General features: G+C 37.3%; 1 protein-coding gene across 21 annotated transcripts in view; it reads left to right on the forward strand.

Annotated features, from left to right (window-relative positions):
- HLTF (helicase like transcription factor) overlaps positions 1 to 10702 on the forward strand; it is a 70642-nt gene extending 59940 nt beyond the window's left edge. For 19 of the 21 annotated variants that reach the window (XR_016232048.1, XR_011387647.2, XR_011387648.2 and 16 more), the window contains 3 exons: positions 650 to 830; positions 5134 to 5214; positions 8541 to 10702. Coding sequence is in view for 14 of the 21 variants with exons in the window: in XM_017346633.4 (XP_017202122.1) it covers positions 650 to 830; positions 5134 to 5214; positions 8541 to 8690 (412 nt within the window). In the remaining 7 variants the exon portion in view is untranslated. 21 annotated transcript variants of the gene reach the window in all.

A 10702-nucleotide genomic window follows, 5' to 3' on the forward strand; every position in this document is an offset into this window, starting at 1 on the left:
CAAACCAGCACCCAGATGGGATGCCAGCGTGGCAGGTGGTGGCTTTACCCACTGAGCCACAACACTGTCACCCAGTTTTAATTTGTTCATTTGTCTAAAATTAATACTCAATATCACAATAGAGAATATTTCCTGGCAGCATTGAATTTCCAACATTAAGTTCTGAATTTATTGGAAAAAAGTATTAACTGCAGTGCCTAGCATTCTGGTTAGCACTAAGTGATATTAAAATAAATTAGGGAAGGAGTGGACCTTTAGCCAAGTGGTTAAGATGCCAAGGTCCCATATTACTTAGAGTGCCTGGGTTTGCTTTCCGTTCTTGTTGCTAATTCCAGCTTCTTGCCAGTGCAGACCTTGGGAGACAGAAGTGCTAGCTAACTAACTGGGTTTGTACCTCCCACAGGGGAGGCCTGTATTACGTTCCTAGCTCCTGGCTCCCCGCATTGGCACTGGCTTCACTTGGCCTCTTGAGGGCATTTGGTCAATGGACCAATGGATGGGAGTTCTTTCTCCATGTATTTCCCTTTTTCTGTGTCTCTAATAAAAAAGTTTATTTTAAATGAATGGAAGAATTGAATGAAGAAATTCGTAATGAACATTTGTTTCAGAGTATAATAAATGTTACTTGTCTTTTTTTTCACCTCTGTAGAGCCTCTGGATTTGTGTTTACTCGTTTGGATGGTTCCATGGCCCAAAAGAAAAGAGTTGAATCAATTCAATGTTTTCAAAACACTGAAGCTGGATCTCCAACTATAATGCTTCTGTCTTTAAAAGCAGGTGGAGTTGGTTTGAATCTCTGTGCAGCTTCTAGAGTGTTTTTAATGGATCCTGTAAGTACTTCTGTAAACTTTTCAGAATGTTACTACTTTCTTTAAAAAACAAAAATGAGAAAAAGTATTTGGTAAATGCCTTCATAGTTAGAATTGATTGTGAAAATTCTTAAACTTTTTTTTTTTTAAGATTTTATTTATTTTATTTGAGAGGTAGAGTTACAGACAGTGAGAGGGAGAGACAGAGAGAAAGGTCTTCCTTCCGTTGGTTCACTCCCCAGATGGCCGCAATGGCTGGAGCTGTGCCGATCCAAAGCCAGGAGCCAGGTACTACTTCCTGGTTTCCCACGTGGGTGCAGAGGCCCAAGGATTTGGGCCATCTTCTGCTGCTTTCCCAGGCCATAGCAGAGAGCTGGACTGGAAGTGGAGCAGCTGGGATTAGAACCGGTGCCCATATGGGAGGTCGGCGCTCAGGCAGAAGATTAACCTAGTGCACCATGGCGCCAGCCCCAAACTTTTTAAAAATCGATAACAACAGCTTGGTGAATGTATTGAGGCTTCTTCTTACGTATGTCAACTGAAATCTTTACAACATACTGATGAGGTAGGTTCCTATTTTACAGATAAGGGAACTGAAACACAAGAAAAGTAATTTTCCCAACATTACACAGTAATAAGTCAAACTTCTAGATTCTATCTGTTTTAAGGACTCTTAAATCTGTTACTTATTTTTTTTAAATATAATTTATTTGAAAGGGTTATAGGAAGTAGATATTCCATCCTCTGGTTCACTCCCCTAATGGCCACGATGGTGGGGATGGGCCAGGCCAAAGCCAGTAGCAAGGAACTCAATCTGGGTCTCTCACATGGGTGGCAGGGGCCCAAGTTCTTAAGCCATTTCCTTCTGCCTCCCAGGGGACAAATTAGAAGGAAGCTGGAATTGCAAGTGGAGCCAGGACTCAAACCCAGGCACTCTGAGATAGGATGGAGGTGTCCCAAGCAGCATCTTAACCACTGTGCAAAATGCCCAGCCTAGTAAATTTGTATTGATTGAATCGGAGTTTTATTTTTCTGTAGTTTTATTTATTTGACTCAGAGATGGAGAGAGAGAGAGAGCTCTTATGTTCTAGTCCACTTCCCAGTGCCTTCACCAGTTAGGGAATTGAAGGTAGGAAAATGTGGGAACTCAATCCAGATCTCCCATGTATGTGGCAAAAACCAACTATTTGAGCCACTGATGCTACCTTCCTACTGTCCACATTAGGAAGGAAACAAGCCAAGAGAGCCAGAGAACAAATGTAATTAGAGTTAGAACCAACATTGGGAAGCTTGACAGATTCAAAAAAAAATAATCAACTTTACTATAAAACTGCTAACATAGTCTCCAAGTTTATTTCATCTATAGCTGCTAAAGAGTTTAGTCTCTGATAAATTTTATCATACTAATTATTCAATTGTGATACTAATAACCTTTTCCTAAGATTATAAAACTGAAAATAATTTGGGAACTTGTTAAAAAATCAGCTTCTGTAGGCCGGTGCTGCGGCTCACTAGGCTAATCCTCCGCCTTGCGGCGCCGCCATACCGGGTTCTAGTCCCAGTCGGGGCGCCGGATTCTGTCCCAGTTGCCCCTCTTCCAGGCCAGCTCTCTGCTGTGGCCCGGGAGCGCAGTGGAGGATGGCCCAAGTGCTTGGGCCCTGCACCCCATGGGAGAGCAGGAGAAGCACCTGGCTCCTGCCTTCGGATCAGCGCGATGTGCCGGCCGCAGCGCGCCGGCCGCGGTGGCCATTGGAGGGTGAACCAACGGCAAAAAGGAAGACCTTTCTCTCTGTCTCTCTCTCTCACTGTCCACTCTGCCTGCCTGTCCAAAAAAAAAAAAAAAAAAAAAAAATCAGCTTCTGTTTTATCGTTGAGTTAATTAATATGAAACACTGTTTTATCGTTGAGTTAATTAATATGAAACAATCTGTGGTTACACAATTTTTTATAATAACCATGAAATACTGAAACTGTATAAAAGATTTAAAATTTCATTCACAGGAAGATTTCTGCATGTTATGAATCTCTTGAGTTTCAGGTAAAAAGCTGGGACCACAAATCTTTATTTTATTTTATTTTAAAGATTTGTTTATTTATTTGAAAGTCAAAGTTAACACAGAAGGAGAGGCAGAGAGAGACAGGTCTTCCATCCACTGGTTCACTCCTCAAATGGTCACAACCGGCAGAGCTGCACCAATCTGAAGCCAGGAGCCAGGAGCTTCTTCCTGTTTCCCACGTGGGTGCAGGGCCCCAAGGACTCGGGCCATCTTCTACTGCTTTCCCACGCCATATCAGAGTGCCGGATTATAAGTGGAGCAGCCAGGACTCGAACTGGCACCCTTATCAGATGCTGGTACTGCAGGCGGTGGCTTTACCTGCTATGCCACAGCACCAGCCCCCAACAACAAATCTTAAATATGTAGATGCACAGGGATAGCACGGAGTTGCCTTTAGTCCACAGAGTACCCAGAGCATGTTAGAAATAGAACTAGTTCAGGGGCTGGCACTGTAGCATAGCAGGTAAAGGTGAAGTGCAGTGCCAGCATCCCATATGGGTGTCGGATCAAGTCCTGACTGCTCCACTTCTGATCCAGCTCCCTGCCAATACATCTGGGAAAGCAACAAAAGCTGGCCCAAGTACTTGGGTCCCTGTACCCAAATGGGAGACCAGGAAGAAGTGCCTGGCTTCTGGCTCTGCATCGGCTCGCCTCCAGCAGTTACAGCCATTTGGTGAGTGAACTAGTGGATGGAAGACTCTCTCTCTTGCTCCCTCCCCCAACTTTGCCTGTCAAATAAATAAATCTTTAAATTAAAAAGAAAAAAAAAAACAACACAAACAACTAGTCCAGGGTCCTTTCTGCCAGATAGTCCCTTATTTAGAAAAAACATGCCCCTACGCAGATGCAGCTTTATGTCACACAGCTTGGTGCATAAAGTTCGGAGTGAATTTTAGCTTCCATTTTTACCTCCAGGTCTGTATTGTACAATCACAAGTGACTGTATGACATTAGGCACTAAAATTTACCCAGAACATTCTGTTAATGCTTTGTGTTCCTCAAACTGTGCTCCTGGACACTTGCATCTGTATCATGCAGCTTCCTGAGTCTTATCTAGTAGCTCCTGAATCTCTAAGGATACAAGTTAGAATTGTATTTAACCTAGTTCCTCTATGCACTGAAGCTTGAGACAGCTGCTCAAGAGAGTAGTCCTTTTAAGTTTATAGTCAAATTTTTTCCAGTGCTATTAAAACACCTGGACACAAAACAGGATTTCATTATTTGTTGACCGCATATGGGCATTTGGAGAATGAACTAGTAGATGGAAGATCTCTCTGTCGCTGTCTTTCAGAAAAATGAGAATTTAAAATAAATTGCTCATGAATATCTCTTTTCATGGAGCATCGTGTAACAGGTTGATATTTTAATGTCCGTAATGAACTTCTGATGGATCTAGTTGCTTCCTTAATCATGTGAGAAAGAGAGCTATCATGAGAAGATGGATTAGTAGATAGAGTAAGCTTGTGAGTTAGGTTTCTGGATAAAATACAGGCAACAGGAAGAAAAACTTCATCTGGCCTCTTGTCTAATTTGTGAAATAAAAATATTCACAAAACAGGATTTTCTGTTAGTTTTAGAAAATCATTAGCTAAATTTTCTTTATATCTAACTTTTATACTGGAAAAGAACCTAAAACTCAAATTATAGCACTAGGAAAACTTTTTGCTGTAGATCCCACGGACACTTTACAATATTATAAACCTGTCATCTACATATATATTTAGTATTTTACTTCTACTTCAGGTAGTTTTTTGCTGTGAAAATGTTCCTTTTCCCCAAAATATCATGTTTTCAGCTTCAAGAGTCTTAAACAATGTTGAGGACATCTGACTACTACTGATTTGAAACTTTTTGTACTTTTATTTCAGTGGAGGAAAGTGAAAGATAAACCAAAACTCAGCAAGAGGAAAAAACTATTTCATAAATGGACCCAAGAATTGCTATATTTTCTAATGTAAAATCAGGGACATCTTCTTAGATGTCTAAACCTTATTTTGTGTTAAACATACATAGATTCACTTTAAGATGAGGGGAAGGACTGGGGGGAAACTGATTAATCAATAAATACTTATGTTAGGTGCTGACTACAAGCAGTGGAATGTAATGACTAGGGGAGATTGTGACATAGTGATTAATGAGGTGCTTGGTATCCCCCAGTATGCCTGTAATATTGGCATCTGAAAACAGTCAGAAAAAGGTGAATTATAAGTCAAAGGACTATTACAGAAAAGTGAGGGTGATGATAATGTGACTGGTGTTCTTGTTAGGCCTGGAATCCTGCTGCTGAAGACCAGTGTTTTGACAGATGCCACAGACTTGGCCAGAAGCAGGAAGTTATCATCACAAAAGTGAGTTTTTAAGCCATATTCTAAGATTACATTGATAGTTTTTTAAAATTAATAAGGGAAGAATTATGGGGAGCAAATTAAAAGCTACCTTTTTTCTCCTCCATAGTAGTTTAACGTATACTGTTCAAGATGTATATATCTCTCCATTAAAAAAAGTTATTTTGAAGATAAATGGGATCACACTTTATTACTCTGAAACACTGTTTTTCCTTCAAAGTGTAATGTTGAAGGCTACTATATAGCTACATTTAATACAATAAATTTATTTTCATTATGGTAAAATATACATAACAGAATATACATAATAGAATTTACCATGGTAGTCATTGTAATGTGTTACCGTTTAGTTGCACTAAGTACATTCACATTGGTGTGCAACTGTCACCACCATCTACCCATAGAACTTTTCTGTTTGCTCAGACTCAAAGTCTGTACCTGGAACTCCATTCCTTCCTCCCCTGTCCCTTTCAACCACCACTCTGCTTCTGGTGTCTGTGAATTTGACTACTATACATGCTCATTCTTTTTAATACCTGTGTATAGATATATGTACATCATAATTTAGTTAACCAGTAGAATTTTTTTTGCTAATAAACACTGCATGATGAGCATTATTGAATATACATCTTTGTGTAATATATATTTAGTATTTCTTCAGGATAAGAAAACAACAATACTGGATTCAAATTTTGTATTAGATTGTCAAATTGCTTTCAAAATAGGCTTTATATAAATTGATGCTTATTGGATGATCAAAAAAGTGCCCTTCTATGGGTGTTTTAGTGCAACAATTAAACTGCCACTTAACATGCCCACATCCCATATTGGAATGCTGGTGCAAGTCCAGGTTCCTCTGCTTCCCATCCAACTTCCTACTGATACATCCTGGGTGCCAGGCTGCTGGCTTCAGCCTGGCCCAGCTGTGGCTGATGTGGTCACATGGGGAGTAAACCAACAAATGGAAGATTTTTTTTTTCTCTCTCTCTCTCTCTTTCAGTCTGCCTTTCAAGTAGAAGAAACTAAATGAATAAACATTTTTTTTTTTTTCAAAAAAATAGTGCCCTTCAGATTTGCATTTACCTAAGATGTTGAGCAAATTCCACCTCTGTTGTTCATTAATATTTTTCTGTGATTTGTTTGTTTTTATCTTTTGCCTATTTTCATAAACTACAAATGTTTCATAGTATAAAGGATTCTGATTTTAAATCTTTTATTATGAAAGTTAGAAATAGCTTATCAGGCTGTTGCTTGTCTTTAAATTTTATGAGCTTTTTGTCATGAAAAAAATTTTAAAGATTTTATAACTTAAAACTTACCAGCCATTTTCATAACTTCTAGGTTATAAGGTCTTACCACGGAAGACTATTTTTACTTTTTAAAAACTGTTCTCCAATACTTCTGATTCTCTTGGAAGATTTTATGCTTAAAGACTTGTGATATGGGTCTGAGTTTAGTTTTTTCCTAATGATGAACCAATTATTTGTTCTGTCATTTTTAAAAAAGGAAAATTCCTGAGGGCCAGCACTGAGGTGTAATAGGCTAAACCTCCACCTGCAGTGCCGGCATCCCATAGGGCACCGGTTCATGTCCTGGCTGCTCTTCTTCTGATTCAGCTTTCTGCATATGCAAAAGCAGTGGAAGGTGGCCCAAGGGCTTGAGCCCCTGCACCCACATGAGAGACCTGTAGAAGCTCCTGGCTCCTGGCTTTGGCTTGACCTAGCTCCAGCCATTGCAGCCATTTGGGGAGTGACCCAGTGGATAGAAGACCTTTCTCCCTATCTCTACCTCTCAAATAAATAAATAAAATCCTTTAAAAAATAAATAATTAAAAAAATTCCTGGTTTTCCTAATACGAAATGTCACTTTTATCATAAACTGTAATTCATATATATTAAATGGGTCTCTTTCTAGACTAATAGTTCCATTGATTTGTGTGCCTATTTTCAGGTTAGTATTACTCTTACAATAACTGTGGTTTTAAAAATTTCATTTTTTAATAAAAGATTTATTTATTTATAAGGCAGAGTTGGAGAGAGAGATTTTCCATCTGCTGGTTCACTCCCCAAATGACTTCAACAGCCAGGGCTGGGCCAGGCCGAAGCCAGGAGCCCTGGAACTCCATTCAGGTCTCCCACATGGGTAACAAAGTCCAAGTACCTGGACCATTTTCTGCTGCCCTCCCAGTGCATTAGCAGGGAGCTGGATTGAAAGTGGAATAGCTAGGACACAACCGGTGCCCATTTGGGATCGCTGCCAGCCGCTCAATCCTGCCACAATCCTGGCCCCATAAAGTTTGTTTTTAAACAGATATCTGATAGAGTAAATGGTTTTCATTACACTTTGTTTTGAAAATGATTGCTGTTATCATTAATCTTGAATTGAACTTTGGGTTTAGGTTGTCAAGTCCCATTTAAGAACTCTGTTTTGGATTTACTGAATTTTTACCTTGAGAACTATCTTCTTTTAAAATGTTTCCGTACAGGAACATAGACAGTAGCTCTCTCATTTATTGAACTCTTTCATGTATTTCAGTAAATGGTACCCTGGTAACTGGGCTTCTTATTCAGTGTTGAGTAGTAGTGATAGTAATCATTTATGACTTTTTTCCTGTTTTTGTTGTGAATAATTTTATTTCACATTAAATATCTTGTTCTTTCAGGTTTCTAATAGATATCCTTGATAAAGTTGAGGACATTTATTGCTGTGTTAATTTTTTTAACCAAAATTTTTATCAAGAATAAGTACTGAATTTTGTTAAATGTTTCTTAAGCATCTGTTGAAATGATCACATTCAGTTTAGTTATGAATTACACTAGGTCAAAACTCATTTGTTACATTTCTGTGAATTTCTCATTTGGCTTTTTTTTTTTTAATTTAATGCCAGAATCATTTTGCTATTTTTTTAGTTAGACTTGCTTATATAGTTTGCTTTTTTTGTGCCTATTATCTATTAATCTTTATATGTAACTTCTGTCCTCACAGTCATATACTATATATTAAAAAGTGAAAAATCAATGCTCAGCTCTAGCTACATCATATTCTAAATATTTTCACTGTAAATTGCTGGAAGAAAACTAAAGGTGCTAGTAATTACTGTACATTTTTGAAGGCTGTATAACACACATTAGAATATAAATTCTTTTATAGACCAGCATTCTCGTCAGGTTTCAAAACTTAGTTTTTTTGTGGGCATTATTAGCATATTTATTCCTGTATACTTCTCAGTTAATTTAGGTTTCTTAGGGTTTTTTTAACATTAAAAATTTTAAGTATTGTGGCCTAAAAAGTAATCCACCAATTCAACTTCATTTTTTTCCTTTTTAAAGTTCATTGTGAAGGACTCTGTTGAAGAAAATATGCTGAAAATACAAAACACAAAGAGGGAACTTGCAGCTGGAGCCTTTGGAACTAAAAAAAATGCGAATGAAATGAAACAAGCTAAAATTAATGAAATCAGAACTTTGATTGATTTATGATTTATGAGATTTTAGTGAATCTGATCAGCTACATAAATTTTGGAAAAGAGGAAAATACGTTTTAGAAATTAGATCTAGAGAGTATGTGTCCTAAAATATTGTTTTATATTAATGAAGCGGTATTACTGATAATCTCTTCAATATATGAACCTATTTTTAATGATACTTAAAATAGCAATAAGTTCCGTTAAATACTGTGGCCTAAAGTAATTTTTTGAGAAAAAATTTACTTTGATATTCAACTTTTCATAGTATCTTATGCTGAGTATTTTCATATATCTTCCAAGTACTCAGCTTTTTCATATTTCAAGTAAGGTCAACCCTTTTATACTTTTGACCAATAAAGAGTTATTTTCTATGTTGGACACATTTGGTTATTCACCAAAGCCTCCGATTTGTGAAGCAGTGGGTTCACAGTCCTTGTAGACAGTATATATACAGACTATATAAGAGATTGATTTTGTTGGGTTTTCTAAAACCATATTTGCATTCATTCCAAAACCAAACCTTAAATGAGAGACCAAAGTCCAGGTACTTGAACTTTGTTGTTGTTGTTTTACGGCTTCATTGGATAACTCACATTATGTGACTTGTTGTTTTCTGTTCATGAAAAAAGTAGGGACTGTGTCAGAGCACTGTTTCCTCCCTTGTAGTCAAGTGGCACTACATTCCTTGTTTAAATGTTAACTTGATGTACACGCAGGTTGTGGATACAGTCTGGAGATAAGAGTGAACAGTTCTACTCAATTTGATTGGAATATTTAAATTATGGAATTGCTAAATAGATATTTCTATAAATAGATACTTTTTATTTATGTAGCTTTTTTTGGAAATAACTATAAATTTTTATAATTCAGAAGACTACTATATGTGAGAAGCATAATATCTGGATAGAAGTTGGCCTGGATAACCTCCAAAGTTGTTTCAACTCTTAAAGATAACTTGATCTTGAATGTAAAAATGTGTTATGTGTGCATAGAATCAGAATTTGATCTTAGAACCTCAGTAGTTCATCCATACATTTATCTATAGAATTAAGTCAGTTTTTGGGTTATTAAGCAAACTCATAGTAGTTGCCACGGAATTCTAGAATGATAAGTCATATTTAAAACAAAGAAGTTAGAAATCAGATTAGGCAGTCAGTGGTTTTATTTCCTTAAGGGAAACTTTTTTTAACCCAAAGAAAGAAGGTATTGATTACTGTAACAAGAGAAGCTTCAGGTTTAATGATACAGACTTATGAACACCTTGGATTTTACTAGTGTTAGAAGTGACTTTGACTGGAAGATCAGATCGAAGGCAGTGTGTGTCAAGGGGCACACATCTGACGCGTGTGTCAAATCCTCACCCGCCAAGTCCTCCTGTTGCTGTGCCGTCTGTTGCTCCGCAGGAACCTGCATGAGGCAGCAAGAATCTGAAGCAGACGGCTGATGTTCTTCAAAACTAAGACCTTTCTGCAGGGCTGAGTGGAATAACAATTTGGGTTAGTGTGCTAGCATTAGGAGCAGTAGGGAAGTTCTTCACCTTGTAGATCTAGCATTACAAAAAAAGTAGGTTGACTAGAATCTCATGAAACATGGTGTATGAATCCTCTATATACCAGTGCTCCAGTGAGATTTAACAAAAGACAAAACAGTACTCTTGCTCACAAAGGCAGCGCCTTACAAACTCACTGTAAAAAGGAAGATAGTTTATTTCTTTACCCTAGAATTCTCAGAGTTGTGTTTATAGACATATTCTTGGAAAGTTTGGCAAGTCATATATCTTTGTTTTTGTATAGTTCTGTTACAGTGGTGTTCAATACAAAAATTTAATTCATCCTAAGAAAATATATAAACCACTGGAATGAAAATTTTACATTAAGCTATGCTGTTAATTCTGTTATTATATAGAATAATAGCCTTAGAAATATCTTATGACATTATAATTCCACTTGTGATTCAAACTGAATATTGTGGTTCAGTGGTTCAACTGGATTTTGTTTTAAAATCAATAAAAATTTCAAAAACTTA

This window comes from Oryctolagus cuniculus, chromosome 4 (genome assembly GCF_051225735.1).
Source record: "Oryctolagus cuniculus isolate XC-2025 breed Fujian yellow rabbit chromosome 4, ASM5122573v1, whole genome shotgun sequence".
Taxonomy (NCBI): domain Eukaryota; kingdom Metazoa; phylum Chordata; class Mammalia; order Lagomorpha; family Leporidae; genus Oryctolagus; species Oryctolagus cuniculus.